We start from the raw sequence: 18,412 nt of genomic DNA on the forward strand, positions 1-18,412 counted from the left end.
AATCGGTTCGCGGTTCACAAAATCAGTTGGAACTTCACTCGTTCAGTTTTCCTAATTCGCTGAGCCGAATTATTCGAAAAAAAACGATTCGTCAGTCGGACTTGAATAATACGCATGCGCAATGAATAGGTCATGGTCATGACCTGGGTTAGCGAGGTTTTCATCGACTGAAACTTGCAGCAATTTTCACTGAGGTAATTTAAGCTTAATACTAATACACGGTTCTAAAAAGTAAGCTTGAATGAAATGTAAAAGTTTAACGGGAGTTTAACTTTATGTTGACGATGTTGCAACATCTGACGTAACCTGAGGTGAGGCAAAGGGTTGGCTAACTCTGTTTTAGTTTGTTGTTTTGGCTTTAGTCATTGTATGTGCTTTGAAATAACAGTGATGTTTCAAGGTGTATTCATTTTTATTTAAACAGATGGTTTATACAGCAGAGCTCATCAAGACCCAGTATTAACGTTACCACCTAACGTTACAGGTCAGTGCCATTATATCATATGTTGCTAATCATGCATAACTGTGTAGTTTATGCAGAGGATAAGGATGTTCAAGTTTTTTTCCCCCATATGGTGAGTTATCTTTAAGCCCAAGACCATCAGCAAAACTGAATAAACTCTGCGGGTTTTGTGAAGTTTGGTTGCCACACAGTGGCCAAAGCCAGTAACTGCAACTAGAGGTTTTAAAATTGAAAAAAAAAAAAAAATACTTTGAAGCAACTTATGTTTAATAGGCCTAATTTTTTCCCCTATTTGAAATTTCACCCTTGAAATCAACCAGATTAGTTTGTGTCACCAGGTTGATTTGTTGTACACTCACTTTCATTTACAGCCTGCGTTGTACATATAAAAAATATGTTGTGGTGTGAAGCTTTAAAACAGGCTGTTAGAGTGATTTGATATGAAACAAAAATAATTGAGCTTGTTCCCGCCCGGTTTCGAACCGAGGACCTTTCGCGTGTTAGGCGAACGTGATAACCACTACACTACGGGAACTGAGCTGTGCGCAGGCAGGAAGTGACGTCATTTGACCCTTCTTACCGGCACTGGGTTGTTGGACCATTAAGCACTTTTTTTGCTTGAATATATTACATTTAGGTTCACTTACCACATGACAGCATATGTGGCATAGTTGTTAATTGTGAATGAAAGATTACACCACTATGTTTATGTTATTATTATGCAAATACGTGTGATCTAATGGTGGTAGGCCTATAAAGTTTTTCAAGCATTCAAAAGTGAACATTAAAAAGCTGTTTAGATGTCATTGTGAGTTGTAAGCTATCTGAGCATGACTGGAAGGGTAGTTTGCTATTTCACTCATTAATTCTTTCTGAGTGATCTGAAAAAGCCTTTACCACATCTGTGTACACACGACTATAAATGTCATTGTAGAAACTAGGAATATAACTGAAAGTCATGGGCTGGTTGCATAAACTTTTTTTTTTTTTTTTTTTCAAGAGTGGTCATAACTTTTTAAAATTCACATAACTTTACCTGTTAATTTAAATTTACAGTACAGTTTCAAAAAGAAAGAATGGTTTAATCTGAATGTAAGAAATTGGTGTTTAAGAAATTCTTTACATAGTTGCTGTGTTTTTGCAACTGTCCCCAGGACTTTATTTCAGTTCAGTATGATTCACTAAAGACATTAAAGTAGAACACAATAAATAGTAGGATGATTAAGTACTGAAAAACATGAAATACAATGTGTAACAATTGTAGAAAATGAACTTGTGAAGTGCATTTGGGAATGTTCCTTATTCATAATATATGTTGTCAGTAGTATTCTTGATTTTGATGCTTGAAAATTTGAAGTAGAGGTGTGTTTTGAATTTAAGGATTGTAATATCAATTGATCTGAATGATTACATACAAAATATTTCTAGATGTAAAACAGATTGTAAAAAAGACATTTTCAAAAGTACTTCAGGCTAACATTCTGGTAAGGTTTTCTTGAAGTTATGAGCAAATGTTCTTCCAGTAACGATAAGAAAATTAAAAACATAAGCTCAAAACTTAAGCACAAAAACATTATGCCTTAATAAATTTTTCCTGTAATGCTTAACTTGGAAGTTCATCTAACATTTAAACAGTTTTAAATGAACATTTAAAAATTGTTTCCAATTTGTTTGCAGAATAAAATCGACCATTAACATAAACTTTCACATTTGTATAACCAATAAAAAACTGGAAGTTTTGAACAGAAAGTTTTCACTTTGTTAGCTGGGTATTAGCTCACAGTGTGTAACTACTCCGAGAAAGTGTTGATCGATTTTGACGTGAATTAAGTTCCTACATTTGTCTTAACTTTATTTGCTCACAACCGGGAATTGCCGTGCATCGCAGCCGTCCATTTTTACTGGAATTGGGGATAAATAATTCTGTTTGACTGTCCCGATTGATTACTCGTCAAGACTCTTCACGCTGGAGCCCATGGGAATGGATGAGCATAGTGTTTATGTGCTTTAGGATAAACGACTGCCTATAAAGCTGGCGAGGTCGCTCTCAGGGCCATAAATACATCCACAGATTGTCTCGAGAGCGCATCGTAATCTTTGTTGATAGTCAGCTGCCGGGAAGAGTAGCTGCAAGCAGATGATTCTCCTCCAATAGATGTCAATCAAACATGCCAAAGTTGACAATGCTCCAGTTATTTCTCTTTCAATGCTGATAAAGAAGCACCATTCTTATAACCTAATATGAAAAGTTAAAAAAGTCATGAAATAATGAAAAAGATCAAAAACGTTTCATATTAATCTAAAATGAAGACGTTTTATACCATGCTTACTTTTGTCACTAGATGGCGGTAAAACTCCAATAATAATTCATGCATCACCATGCATATCTAAAAGTTTGTGTGGTTTAAACTCGCTCGTTGCATAACGGGACAATGCACCTCATTCATTCTGTGGTAAACGTTTAGTCCCAAGCACTCCTTAATTGTTTCTGGGGGGAAAAATGTAATGTAGTCTACTTCTCTGCAAACGCTTGATGCATTTGAACCCTTGCTTTTATTAAAATACTTTATTAGATAGTATTACACGTCGTCTTAAAACGTTTTAGAAACTATACTAGTCATTGTGCGTTATGATTAACCATTATGATTCTGATGTCGTTGCATTTGTTAATTATTAAAACAATATGTATTAATTTATCTGTTTACAGAACCTTTCTGATATTTTCTCCTACTATATACATTAATTCGGTATTGCCTAAATGTGATATTTGAATATATGAATTTGAAACGTTGCATCAGATTGACAGCCTAGTTAATGTACGGTCAATTACAACACTACATACATATTTTAAAAGGCACATTAAAATGACAATTTAAATAATCAGATTATCATCTAAATAATTAGATATTTATTGGTTGCTTAAATATAGATTATCACTAAAATTGCATGTTTTTGTTCGGTGGCTGCAAAAGACATAAAGGATTTCAAGTTTTCTGACTGAATGTACTCTTTTGGGCCTTCGATTTCTCGCGAGCACGCGTCCGGTCTAGTGTAGCGAGGACATAAAATTCAGTCTTGGCTGTGCAACAAGCACTTCAATTACTAAATACCCTTTCACTCAAAAGAAGCGATACACAACATATGAATGAATCAGATTTATTATGGGATAGCGATGGATTTTTATGAGTGACGAACAGGCGTGCTAGATCAGCACAACGTCTTTCCCCACAGTGCAGTATAATGAGAGAGTTTTTCACTGAGTCTTGTGGCTTGGGTCTCGTTTTACTCACAGATTTTTTTCAGTGCTTGTTTAACGTCCTCTAGCACGACATATCAAGCGTGTTTTAGGCAGCGTTTTACTTTTCTACTTTGTAGACAATTGTCTTAACTATCACTTGCAACTATTACCTGCAAAATAAATAAAAAAAAGGATAGATTTGATAAACCAATATTCCAGTTGCTGTTTTAGAGATGTTATCAAAGTACTCAAGGAAATTAAAATACGTTTGTTTGACATTGTTAGACATTTGCTAAAGCCATTCTATTGGATCGGTTTCCCCCGTTATGTGCCATTTTCATGAATAAACTTAACTCGGATACGTTTAAACCCATTTATGCCTGACGCGATATTATTAACGTTGTTTTATTAAAGTCATTTTCAATCGCCATTGATTTCACAGTAATCAGCATTGTTGCTGTTGGACGCAGATGTGTAAATAGCCCACTGCTCGCCAAGCAACCTTGCCTCAACCTATATATTTTCTACAGTATGCGAATTATGCAGGAACTTGCAGGGGATCAACATTTGTAAAGGAATTTCAATAGGAGATTTTCGTAGCAATCTGTTATGGTCCCGAGCAACCGCGATTGCCTTTTGGCACTCAAACTTTTTAAATAAACACTTATATTTTGTGATATATGTGTAAATATGTGATATACGAGTCCAATGATGATTCGAACAAGTGTTGCTATACGATTTCGTGATTACTAACTTGTGATTTAACTTTTGTGGTAGTCTACCCGAAGTGTTTAAAATGCTGGCCTACTTGTCAAATAGCTACACGTAATCGAGAATGCGTCATAAACAATCAATGCACGGTGTGCAAACTAGCAGTTCTAAGGTAAAACATAAATAAATAAAATAAGCGATGTTTGCTGCCGCCTGTTCTACCCACTCTGTCTTCCGTGAAGCCTGTGGTTACGGGATGTTTCCGCTGGTTTGAAGCGGAGAGGCTGGGCAGAGGGAGTCGTTGGCAGAGTCTCCGCGGATGTGAAGAATGCGCCCGTGTTCGCTCGGGCTCCCGTTACGCGCGTCTCCTCGGAGGGGCAGTGCTCGCTGGGGCACCGCTGCTTTTTCTTCCTTGTGCTGCCTGCCTGCTATTTTTCCCCGCGTAATATCGTCTGACAAACCAACAAGCATTATGACTTTGCCGAGTTAAATAATGCCGTTAACTGATGCCAATATTATTATATTAATTAAATGACCGGGGTTAATCGGGTTTTATGGTCGTAAAAACTGGATTAATATCATTCTTACCTCAGCATATTTTTCTCAACATCATTCTCTTTCCCTCTTTTGAGTAATGAAAATAGGCCTATTAAACATCCAGCAAGTTTTTGCTCACGGTTTTTTATTTTTTATGTTATTAATTCTACTATTGTTTCTCTGTGGTAATTGTGTTTGAAACTACTTTTAACGTTTGAGTATAGCATTTTAGTTATCAAAGGACACTGCTATTGACCACTCTATTATAATCACAAACATTAGCCTATATAAATTAATTCAGCCTATTTCACACGCTCTAGTATCTGCACTGTTTTGATTTCGAGTTTGAGGAGCAGCCGACAGAATGTAGCATTGATAAATATCCCTGTTGATCACTTGATTGATTACCTCGCGCAAAGGTCACGCGGGCGCGCGGTAATTTCCTTGTGCCCGCGGCTCCCATTTCGCTTTTAGTCTGGCGCGAGAGCCCCCGACTTTACAAATTATGTTTTTATTTTAACCCTTCCTTTCCCTCTTTAACATCGCCGAAGCTCGCCAACGACCTCTGTGTGCTGTACATCAAACGACAGAAGAGGGCAAACCTTTAATTAGTTTGGAGTATTAATCACAGAAGGTAAACTGTATCATCTCATTTTTGATGGGGTTGAATTTAAACCAGACGACAAGCTGATAATTAATTGCGTTTCCAAAAGGGTTCTGGCCACAATTAATTTTCAATAATTACAGCCCACGGGGTCTTGACTGATGCCCACAACAGTGCGCCAGCTATAGCCATCTCTGGCCGGCGGGGTCAGAGGAGCATCATAAAATACACTGTGAAAAATAAGGACTGTGTTGATGTAAACTAATGCCAGCGCAGGGCAAAACAAAGGAGGACTACAACTGCACTCCACTCTTTCTCTCTGTTTGTTCCATGCCATGGAGAGAAGTTGCATTGGATCACTGTGCTTGTTCTTTAACTCTGACTGTATTGTTTGTTTCTTGTTCTCATCAAAAAGTTCCCTCACAAAACACTGAAATGATGCACTGAAGAATCAATTAATGAAATGTAAATAACATTTATTTTGATTTGTTAAAGATCAATCCATTCTTGGACATTTGAGCTGAGTTTAAATTATAGACTGTGCCCATTTAAACAAATAATGAAACATAGCCTAAATAAATATGAGCACTGACATTTGTGATAATTGCAAGTTGTAATTTGGCAAAATATTGGATGACGTTTCTGTTTCTGTTATTTTAAGAACATCTTTATTTTCTGTTGGCTAGTCTAAGTGTTGTATTTGTAAGTGCTGGTCAGCTCATAGCTCAGAGAGGCGTGGACGGCAGCTGAGGTTTGTTCTGCACCATTCATTTTTATGCAGAGTGATGTCAGATTAATTGGATCCGTTTTAGAAATACTTAGCAATCAATACCGCCAGTGAGAGGAAAGCGACCCCTTTTAAAGGTTCATGGGCAAGGTCAACATGATGTCACGCGCTTCTAATTAATGGACAATTAACTTAATGACCCAAGAGTTCCCCAAATTCTCACCCTTTTTTAAAGTAATAAAAGCCTAAATAAAATGAGATAAAATAAAGCTAATATATTCGGTATGTAATGGAGAATCATATTTCAAGATCATATAAGCTAAAGGCATAGATCTAATGTAGGCTATTTAATTTGAGCATTGCTGGGCATCTAAAAAAATGTGTCCGAAAGGCGTCAGAGATCACTTTAGGTTTTACATTATTATTATTATTATTATTATTAATTTTATTTTTTAATCAATATGCTACTTCAAAAAAAAAAGAAGTAATGAATGTAGTTGGGCTACATGAATGAACAAGCTCGACTCCACAGATTAATAATTGTCAGTGCCGCATGCAAGGAAAATATATTCAGCGGGCTGCGCGCACAGACTGCCCACTCGTCTGGCTGAGGGAGGGGGAGAGAAGTAAAAGTTTATAATTTTCATAAATTCATAACGATAGTCAAATCTCAATTAAGCAACATAAAACGTTTAATGAAACCGTTTTACAATAGGCATTTACCCTAACAGTGATTAATGCGTCTTCATTTAAAACACAAAAGACCGGGCGCCTTGGACTCTAGAGACTGCTTCATTATAATTAATGTCTCCTGTTCCTCGTGCACCCAGAGGTCGCGAATAGCTCCGTCCTGCGCCCACTGATCTCTGAAGATCTGACACGAGAAGGATCTCGCTGGCTAGTGCAATCTGACAAGATCTGTAATACTTGGGTGATGAATCGTTCCAAACTTTTTTGACGATGCTGGCAGCTCGGGGGTGTGCGCATGTGCGAAGGTGTCCAAACTGACAATGCTGGAGAGATAGTGCGTCTGGGATTGAGAATCACAGAGAAAAAGGACAAGAGGAAAATAGAAAAAGGAGGAAAAGATTCGAGAAAAAATCCTACAAACCCACGCCGAGAGACGGGCATCATGAGGTCCAAAGGCAGGGCAAGGAAACTGACCACTGGTAGGTGCAACATCTCCTTTTTAGCCCTTTTTAACTGCCATCTTGTCCATGTGTATGATTCATAGAAACATTTTAGTCACTAAACAGTTATAGTCAGCAGAGCCCAGCGGTTTCAGTCGCTTGTAAGAGTTGAAGACGAGCTAAACGCGAACCGCGGCGCGCGGTCGGACATCGCAAACCTAGCTTCGAAACTGGCACAAAAGTTGAGCGTGCCTCACAAACTTTTTAAGTCTCGCACGCTGTAGTCGCGTTCTCTATTCAAGACCCGAGCGCCCTGGCTCTCGATAAAACCATACCGTTCGTGGATGTTTCTACGGCCCCAGTCACATCAATTTGCAGCCGCGACTTTGAAAAGACAGATTCGCCTATAGTCGGCAACAGAAAGCAGCTGCGTAGGCACGCTTTTAAATGCAAACAGGTAGCTTACATCTGATCTTACGGAAGGCAGTCCAATGAAATGCATATATGCTAGATTAATAGGACTGCGGTTAAAAAGTGCTTTGAAGTATTTTCATACGTGGACATTAATATCTTACCCTTTTTTTCTATGTGGGCTAATTGTCGATTCTGCTTGTGCAACAAGTGATCAAATCCCGTTATGAATTTTTGTTCCGGTATGAACAGAAATGTTTTTGTTTGTTATGGCCCTCTAAACGGCCGACTGTAATCTTAGCTTTTGATTACGGGTTGCCTTAGGCGCTTGTTTGAGTTGACGTTCAAAGCATGTGTTCAATGCCACGCCACAACACAAGCTCAAACGCCGAAACTCAAAATCAAGTAGTTAGTGGGAAGTTGTTCCCCTCCTCACTGGATTTATTCGGAACGAATGCATTTCGCTCAGGTCTGTGAATAATTCGGACCCCCTCGTGCGCAGTAGGCTGCTGCCTCTCTGATTTGGGCAATTTTCTTTTTTGCTGTTTTCCAGAATAAACTCTCATTGTGGTCCTCGCCACGAAAATCCATGCAAATTTTTTTGAGTGTTTAATAGCGTTTTATACTCTCGGGCCAGAGCTAAAAAAAAATTTAAAGTCCACTTTACTTTCAATAATGAACTTGAGAAATGTAAAATAAAAATAAAAACTTGAAATGGTGTGTTTATTTATTTGTAATAATAGGCCGTGACAGCTGGTCAAAAACGTATTGTTGACTATGTGTGAAGGTAACAAAAGAGGCAGTGAAAACAAAGTAAAGGATCATTTTGCTCTTGAATTATTGTTTCCTTTCCTGTCGACAGCACCGTAATGGGCTAGACACTGCGCGCGCTCCGTCTGGACAGAGACAGGGGTCGTGCGGGTCTTATCCGTTCAATAAACTACCTCTCGAGCCCTATGCCCTGCCATTGTACAGTGAGAGGGATTTTTCTGTGCACAGCAGCAAGTTGTTAAACAAGCTCACGTGCACACGAGCTCTCTCGTCCACACATGCGACCCTACCAACAAAATTTAACATTTGTGTTTTCTGTTGTTGCACGTATGGTCAGTCATCACTTTTTGTAAGATTGAAACAAGTGTAAGAAATTGCATTATTCGACAGAGATCTCAATGTTTTTCCATTTATATAGACTGTCTATTAATATTGACGTCGTTTAATAGATAACTGTTTTATCATTTTGCTCTAGAACACGTATTTTCTCCTCTTTTAAACTAGTTTTTAGGCTTCAGATTTTTATTAATGACATCTGAAAGCCAAACTGAGTAGGCTAGTAGCTTCACAAATGTAATTAGCCTATATGTACACTAATAAACTATTTTTTTTATTAGCATGGAAAGGGAATAGAATGATGTTACACACTGACACTTTTTTTGTTGTGCACAAGTGTTAGCCAACATCAAGTCGAAAGATATTCACCAAGATAGTTACAAACCTTCCCACTCTCTCCGAGCTCCGGCGTCATTATTTAGGCTACTATCTGAGAGTAGAGATAATTGTCGAGGGGTGTATTTAAAAATTATTGTTTACCCAAGATGTAAGAAGAAGATTTCTACCTATTAAGTGAAAGGGGGAGAATGTTCTGGACCGCGCGGGTCCCGCGAGACACTGGCCTCTCTGGCCTCGCGCCAGCCCTGCACTATGTCAACATTGAATATTTAAATTCCCAGACTCCTCATAACGGAGCCCGTCTGCCGGTAAAAGCGCGTTAGTCTGAGTAGCTGCGGACTCAGTTTCCTTGAAGGGAAAAAAAAGGAAAAAGTAATCTCCTCTCCGTGTGGCCTCTGCAGCGCGCGCTCACTGCACATCACTCTGCCTGCACGCGCTCGCACTGATGTGTGTGAGTGCTGGAAAGGTAATAAAAATCGGTCGTTTAGCTGGTGTGTGTGCACGACATGTTTTGTGGATTTGGCCAGCGGTGCCGGACATTTCACCTGCAGGTCCAACAGTCTTAAATTGTCTATAACGTTTTATCACGCCGTGCCAAGTGTCCTATATCCCTCAGCATGATGTTGCTGGTTTACTATGAATGGGCTCATGAACGGGAATAATAACCTTGAACTTCCAGAAATCAGACTGTGCTGTCAAGTGAAAACCTGCCATTGACATACTGACGGATCTTGACAGGTTTAATTCCACTTTTTATTACATAGCGTCATATACTTTAAAGTCTGCGAAATTCACCTTGTCTGAATGTCTCGATGAAAATGGGCTCATTGCTTATTGTAGGTATATACATGTTCATGAATAAGATTAGAACTTTATTGTCATTGTGCAGAGTACAGAAGCACTTAAATATAGCGTCCAAGTTAAAATAAACAAATTAACTGAGGTAGAAATGTCAGTCAAGTGCAAGATAATGTGCATATGTACTTTCAAACAATACTTAGGTGTGCATTAATTTATTTAAAAGATGTATTTATGGGGCAATATATAAAATAACTATATTATAGGGTGTACAGCAATAATACATTCCAAAGTGGCTATTAATATTGTATTGCTAAAGAATAAAACCGTTAAACCTTGAAGATTAAAACCTTTTAGTGATATCTTCAGTCGGATTTAGTTTTCTAAGTGCAGCCGTTATTTATCGTCATATTGGTGTCTGTGAAATTACAGACTAGAAGATAAATTCAGAAGCATTTCCCCCACGCTCATTGATGCCTAACCATCTGATATCTCTTTTGATGATAACTGCTTTTGATAAGCTGCACATGTTCAGCAAGACTTTTGATTGTCCCTTTGTCCCATTTGGCGTCTTCGACAGCTCTATCAGTTTCACGCCACGACTTTTGTTTTGACTTTGATGTGACTCACTTCACCGTGAAAGTGTCCAAACAACGGAAAATCAACTCGACGCTGAGAAAGGGAAAAAAGAGACGGGGCTCCAAATTTAACAATGTGACATTCCGCGTGAGTGAAGCGCGTGAGAATAAGCCCCGCGCGCGAGCACTCTCTCCGCTTCTTCTCAGACACGGGCGCGCGTTAGATTCTGCATTGTGCAGTGGGCCGTGCTGCTGCGTCCCGCGTCCGCCGCCGCCGCCGCCGCCCCCTGGGCTCATTATAAAGCCCTGGGTGAACGGATCGGGCCATTTAAAAAGTTGAGCACGAACCGTATTAAACACTCGTTGGTTTGCCTGATGCTGAATCTGAGAGCTCGGTGGAAAAAATATCCATGTTTCATGGACAGTGAACCGTGTCTGGCCAAAACATTTTTCAGACTCACTGGGGATGGAAGAAAGCAAGAAAAATGTTTATATTGTCTTCACTTCTCAGACTTTGAAAAAATAAAAGTGGAAATCTACAATGTTAACGTCTCAATTTTTTACCTCTTGAGTAAATATTTACTTTTCTTCTCTCTCTCTTCCCTGGCATGATATACTACAAAGTTTTTAGTTGAGTTCCTGGGATTGTAATGCTTTCCCTTGGATAATTCCTGTGCCTCTTTTCAGCTTCCATGCATGCATGTCCACAATGAAAAGATCAGTGAATTTAAAACTGAAGACTTCTGTTTCAGAGACAAAGTCAAAGTGACCGATGAGTTAATTAAGAGTAAAACAGTGGGCCGTGATGGGGTCAGTTCGAAACAAGGCTGGTGTTCTCAGGCATTGAGCATGTGCATCTGCGTAAGATGGAGAGAGTTTCAGGCCACTGTGGGGTTCGATCATGATTGATCACATGTTCTCAAAGGATTGATTGATTAGCCAGAAGCTGCTGAGTTTAGCCAAAAGGTCTGCTTATGTCCTGGGAAATTATCCTCTTGTCTGTTTGTGCTGAGATTTCATCTAAGTAAAAAAACAAGAGGAGATGAGATGGAGGAGGAGATATGTTTATGATATATATATGATTCTTTGAATCGTGCGTCAGAGTGTCCCATAGATGCCAAAGAAAGAAGTGATTTCCTTGTATATGTTAGGAGAGGAAGGAGTGGATGTAGGTGACTATAACATAGTTACCCTCATCCATCAACACCCTTATAATAAAACTACTTTCTCTCCATCTCTCTCTTTCTTTCTTCCTGGCTGATTCAACGAGTGTCTGCGTCTGCCGAGAGTGAATTGAAATGGCTGGGTCAGCGGTTTATTTATCTTGTGCTCTGATTGGTCAGGGGTCAGGTCATATGGATGTTTATTTGGAGGTTTGATTGGTGTGACTGATGGCTGTCGTTTGTGTTTCCACAGGGAATTATGGGGGTTGTTGTTCAGTATATCCAGTCACTTTTTATCCCTGTGCGACAAGTCCTGAATCAGTCTAAGAAAAGCTCTGCTTTGACTGAAGTCAGCAGGAACCGTGAACTGAGTGCAGGCATCAGGCCAGTCGAGTAATAAGTCAATATCAAGCCAACACCCCTGAAACCATCAGATGTCACTGTTTGACTGGTCTTGACTCATCTTTACTTTGAGAGGAAGCATTATTCAAGTCTTAATGCTCCATTCACTAGTTTATATAAGACTTACACTTATATGTCTAAAAGGTATTGTCATTGAAATTTGAAAACTAAATGTACATTTTAGTGAAAATGTAGCACGAGTTTAAAGTCAACCTGTAGATTCAAGTTAAAGTTTATCAGCTTTTTTTGTGTATAAAATGTTTTTTCTCCAAGTATTTTAACACTAGATTTCTATATGTTCTAACCTCAGTCCAAAGAACCAACATTGCTGCTTTGCATCAGAATTATCATATTTATGAGACAAGTGCACATGAATGTCACCACAATGTCAATTACTGGCAAGTAAACTTATTTTCTTTGAGCCCCTTTGTTCATGGCGGAAGAAAAATTAAGGTATTGGTCATTAATCAAGTTTAATTGAGAATGTTGACTGTACAACCTAATTTCTATGCATGTTGTGTACTTTTTTGAGAACAGCAGTTTAAGTTAAAGCATGCAAGGTTTTTGAGGAGACGAGGATGTGTGAGAAAACTACATCTCCCATCATTCTCTGTGGCTGCAAGTCAATGCCTAGTGAATGCACAAGTAAAACATTTTATGTACCTAAAGTGCAATGCTTTTTATTTTGCATTAGGGCAAAAAGTGTCTTGCTTTTCTAAATAAATATGTTAACAGGACCCTTGCTTGTCTTTAACGTTGCTTTTCACCATGGTCCAGAATTAATATTGTATTTTCAGGTTTCTATGTTTCTGAGTTAACCTCCTGTTTTGCATATTTATGGTTTAAGTGTCATTGATTAGACAAACACCAAACCAACCTTTTTACATCTTGTTTCGCACTTGTGCATCAGTTGAGCTTGTTCGTTTTTTATCATTTACTAGTCTTCTTCCTTTTTCTTTTTTCACTCCAAGTAACTCATTCTGATTGTCATTTTGATTTCCCTCAAACGCTGACAAGAATAAAACACATGAAAGTTTTGACCATACAATGCTCATGAATATGTAATGAGACAAGCACCACTTAGAATATGATTGGCTTTTTGTTACTGTATAAACCCAGGAACAGCAGTTCTAGACCTGCAGAGCAGGTTTTCGTAACCAGGGTCGAAAGTTCAAGCGTTTAAATGCAAACTGACAAATGTGAAACATTATTTGGGGTGAAATGCAGAGTTTCAAAAGACAAGTGAACCTAGGTCAAATGCAGTGTGAAAAGCCCAAATCTGATGTCCTTAGCACAACCCTAAGAATGAGCCGTATAGCAAGTGTTACAATAAGAAAAGGCTTTAAAGATTCACAATTACATTTAAACTTGGCATAGTGGTATAGAGCACAATGTTCATCTCCTCCCTTCTCATTTAAGCTGCAGGTCACCCCACAGAACCAGCGGAAGGTCACTGTGAAGTTTATGTCCATAAAGCTCTATAGATTAAGCGGAGATCTGTCTCAACCAGCAAGAACAAGTTCCTATAATGTGGTTTATGCAGGAAGAAGCAGGTCGGTCATTAGGAGATTCAGTCAGTGGTGCCAGGCGGTCCTCAGGGGTGTGTTCCCTGAGTTAAATGTTTGCACAGAATTAATTTGTGTTTGTGCATGTAGGTGTGTGAAAGAGTCCGAATTTGTCTGATGTGCAGCCTGGGTGCCGTACGGACATTGTGAGAATGGTGTGTGTTTGTGTGTGCGGGTTTGGGAGGCCTGGGAACCTTTCAGTTGTGTTTACCACAGGGAAACCAGTACCAGCGCAGAACAATGAGCAAAGCTCTCCCTGCCCTCAGTCCAAAGGTCAAACTGTCTCTGATAAAGATATGAGCGTGCACACACATATATCCATACACGGACACACACACAAAGGCTCACCAGTGCGCTGCCGACAGTCTGCCCAGGGTGTGTGCCAAGGTTGAGGTCATTATCTACAGACGGTCCCAAAAGAAACGAAACATATTTTTGTACTGCGAATATGTGTGTGTGTGTAAATCACACTTTAATAACGGGCGTGCATATTGTTGACTTCATTTGTCTGCTTGTTGGTCAGACGGGCACCTCCCTTGTGCCATTGTCTGTGTGTATTTAGATGAAATCAGTATTCCTAAAAGTTACCTGCATTGTGTTTCTATATCTGCGTGTATTTGAGCTTGTTTGTTTCTAATAGTGTGGACATGAGTTCGTAGCTCACTCTTTTATTGATCTCTTTGGATTCGCACAGTAGTTTTTTGTGTGTGTTTCTACCACACACTTTTTATAGGAATTAGGTAGCATTAGGATAGCACTGTTTGGCATTAAGCAGTAATGTACGTTAGCTAATGATACAACTGTACATTTGTCAGCCAGCAGGTACTAACCGCATTTGCATTTCCTGAAGGAAGTCCCAAGTTCTTGCGAGGCAGAAATAGAATAGTTAGTTTTAGGTAAGTGCTTTGCGCTTGCGAAAATGAAATGCTGCTTTACAGGAGTTGTGGTGTTGTTATGATTCACATCTTTTTCTGTGCACAAGAATGAAAATATGAGCATCTTTACAGTTTAAAGGCATAAACAGAGGTATCACAATTCAGATCTAATATGCAAGAAAGATTACACAATATAGATGATGCTAACCCTGAATCAACAAACAAAACTGACAAATATTGCTACAAGTGTGACTGCATCATATAATAATTATTAATTATTAATAATATTAATCGTCTGGCTGACTATGTCCTGTATAAATTTTTCTAAAAATCCCGTCATACGTGCACAAACTGACAGTCACCACTTGTAAGCTACTACTAAATATTGTAGAAACATCATTTTCTGTAAAGTTGCTTTGTAACGATTTGTATTGTAAAAAGCGCTAAACAAATAAACTTGAATTGAATTGAATATAGAGTACAAATCTGTTGTTGTCAAAAGTTTACATAGACTAAAAATATCCACAAAACAATAGCTGAATTTGGAATGGCATACTACTTTTATTATTTCTGGCTTAAAGTATGAAAGGAGTATGATCTTTGTGTGGTCGTACAGTTGGTCGGATAATAGTGGTGATTTAAGAATCTGCTGGAATGTGGTTTACATGCAAGCGTGTGCTTGAATTAAGAATGTGTAAAACAGATTATGCATAGTAAATGTTCCACAGTATTTATTTATTTATGTATTTATTGTTAAAAGTGGTTTGTTAAAATAGCGTTGCTATGATGGTTGGGATGGTTACTTTAGAAAGAATGAATTTAGATTCTCTGAGACCGTCCCAGCATTCATTCAGTCAGTCATTCAGTGAGTTAGTTATTTTCCCTGCCCAAATACTGCTGTTTAAAAGTCTGGGGTCAATAAAATCTTTTTATTTAAAATGTAAGAAATTAATGCTTTGAGCATTCAGCAAGGACACATTAAATCGATCAAATGTGTTAGTAAAAACATTTATAATATAATGTTACAAAAATTAAATAAATCTATTACTGTTTCCTCAGAAATATTAACCAGAACAACTGCTTTCAGTGTTGATTAATAATAAGAAATGTTATATTTATTATATTATATTAAATTATAATATTATATAATATTAATGTTATATATTATATTATAAAGCAATATATTATAAAAATTACTTATAAAAAAACATTAGAACATGGTTATTTTAAATGATATAAATATTTCACAACTTTTGTATTTTAATTAAATAGTAAATGCAGCCTTGTTGAGCATAAGAGACTTTTTTCAAAAACATTAAAATAAAAAACATAAGCATGAAAAGTCTTACAAACCCCAAACTTTTCAGTTGTATATGTGAGAAGTTGACTATTCAGCCATTATGATTGATTCCTATTATGAAATGTGTATGTGTGTGCTTTCACTCAGAAATGTTAGTAATTATTGGCAAGGGTCTCCTCTCTGTTTGGATTCCAGCCATTAACAGGAATTAATCAACAATTGCCTTGTGAGCAGCCTGATAACAGCCTGTTACACACACTTTTTCAGAAAGTCCCCATCTTTATGTTCCAGCGCGGTGTGATAACCAGAGGGTGTCTCTCTCTCTCTCTCTCTCTCTCTCTCTCTCTCTCTCGCTCTCTCTTTTGTGTTTGTGATGAACTCAAGTGAGAAGTTTAAGCACATATTGTTCGAGAAGGTCAAGGAACAGGAAAGACAAGAGGACATTTCAACACACCTTTCATCTCTGTCAGATACACACACACACACACACACACACACACACACAAACAAACACTTACACGTAAAGTTGTTTCACAAATTGTTTTATTTGATACTTTTTTCAAATAGAACCTACAGGTTTTTTCGGTTAATTCAATCACAATCCATGAAATGACGGACATCCTTTATTAATAACTCTTCTCAACATTGTTTAGAAAACTAATCACATTTGAAAAGTGCTTAACTCTTTGTCTCTATAAGCCTACTATTCTCTCTCTTCATACATGACCTTTCTGTTTGCTTTTAAGACCTAAAAGCAAATATGACCTGTAGATAAACTCATTTAATAATTTTTTACAAATGACTTTGAATTTTAGTTTGCAGAGAAAATATTTGCTATAAGCCAATTTATCATAACCCTTAATATATATAAGCAGATGCTGTGCACATTAACAATGGTGAAGAAGTTCTCCCATCAACCTGTAATGATTCATCAATCCACTAATGTGAATGTCCATTTTTTGATTGTTAACTAAAACATCAACTAAGCACTTGTGACACTTTGAGGTGGAAAAATGATGGTCTTTCTTCTTTCCTTTGCTCATCATCATCACCCTAGCTTGTCTGATTGAACAAGCAAGCTTTGATTTATACATCATCTTAAAGCTCAATGAATAAGCTTTCCATGCTTAATAGGATATTTGACTGAGATACAACTATCTGGAATCTAATATTGAGAAAATCGCCTTTAAAGTTTTCCAGATGAAGTTCTTTGTAATGCATATTAATAAAGTTTTGAATTATATGGAGCATGATCTTTACTTAATATCCTAATGATTTTGGGTATATATATATATATATATATATATATATATATATATATATATATATATATATATATATATATATATATATATATATATATATATATATATATAATATTTGTTAAAATCCTAATTATTAGATAAATTTGCTGTGAGGAAAAAACAGATCATCATAAGGTGGTTTTTGTAAGCTGACTTAGGTTCAGTTTGTTAATGCATCAGTTATCAATGAACAATTTTTGACCGTGAGCAATCATTGTTTTCACCATCAACTCACCGGTCTGATATGGCCTGAACCTGTTTTAATACACTGTGACCTTTGACCTCTCAGGTCAGACTGGCTTGGGTTGGAAGAACATTGTGTGCTTTTTCTGAATGAGGTCATCTTCCACTGTATAGCAGGTCGTACAGGGCCATATTGAGATTGTGTTTGTGTGTGTGTAAAGGAAGGTAACTGATTAGCGAGAGTCGTGTTACCTATGAAGGGGAATTTGGACCTGCGACGATCCATCGCAGTCGGATCTTTTCCATTTCGACCCGGAGATGGGACACGTCCAAACTCACACAGACTGAGGAAGAGGCCAAACAATAGAGACAGTAGAGATTCCCTTCCTCTCCCAGCGGCATTCCAAAGATTCCCAGTGGCCGGAATCTGGTCCCAGCCCAGGAATCTGGCCCTCGCTCTGCGCTTTGATGAGCCCTGTTCCTGACGCTTCCTGAGATTGTGACTCATCTACAAACAAACTGAAAACAACCTGAGTGAGAGATGGTGAAGGACAGAAGGAGAGGGTGGGAGAGAAAGAGTGATGGAAAGAGAGAGAGAGAGAGAGAGAGAGAGACTGAGACTGGACCACAGGATGTCCTGTTTTGATTAGCGTTAGCATCTCCGCTCCCCTTGAAGAAATATTATTCTAACAGTTTCGGGAGCTCTGTCTTCATGCTGCTTGTCTTCTAACACACGCTTCCCTACAGAGTGCCCAGATTCTCTTTCTGTTAATTTGTGAATTGCACGTAACTGGATAGGAGCTGTGTGGTTAGCAAGGAGGAACGTGCTAATGTTGTGATTACCTTTGCAGAACACTAAGACCCTACTGAAAAGACCAGTTTAGATGTGCATGAATTTTCAGGTTGGTTAACGGTTTAATTTGTTGATTTGTTAATTAGTTTTGCACTAGGCCATTATGAACTAATTTGAACTAATT

General features: G+C 38.0%; 1 protein-coding gene and 1 non-coding gene across 15 annotated transcripts in view; one reads left to right on the forward strand and one right to left on the reverse strand.

Annotated features, from left to right (window-relative positions):
* The first annotated feature begins 428 nt into the window (after nt 1-428).
* Nucleotides 429-18,412, forward strand: part of mecom (MDS1 and EVI1 complex locus) — a 176,024-nt gene continuing 158,040 nt past the window's right edge. For 3 of the 14 annotated variants that reach the window (XM_059514021.1, XM_059514013.1, XM_059514020.1), the window contains exon 1: nt 7,011-7,449. In XM_059514021.1, the coding sequence (XP_059370004.1) occupies nt 7,266-7,449 (184 nt within the window). In that variant the 5' untranslated portion in view covers nt 7,011-7,265. Of the gene's footprint in view, nt 485-7,009; nt 7,450-18,412 lie in introns of those variants that run through there. The other 11 variants (XM_059514018.1, XM_059514012.1, XM_059514023.1 and 8 more) reach the window with 6 other exon arrangements.
* On the reverse strand, nt 926-998 carry trnav-aac (transfer RNA valine (anticodon AAC)). Its single transcript has one exon. It is a non-coding gene; the product is annotated as a tRNA-Val (tRNA).

The sequence above is a fragment of the Carassius carassius genome, chromosome 28 (genome assembly GCF_963082965.1).
Source record: "Carassius carassius chromosome 28, fCarCar2.1, whole genome shotgun sequence".
Lineage (NCBI taxonomy): Eukaryota > Metazoa > Chordata > Actinopteri > Cypriniformes > Cyprinidae > Carassius > Carassius carassius.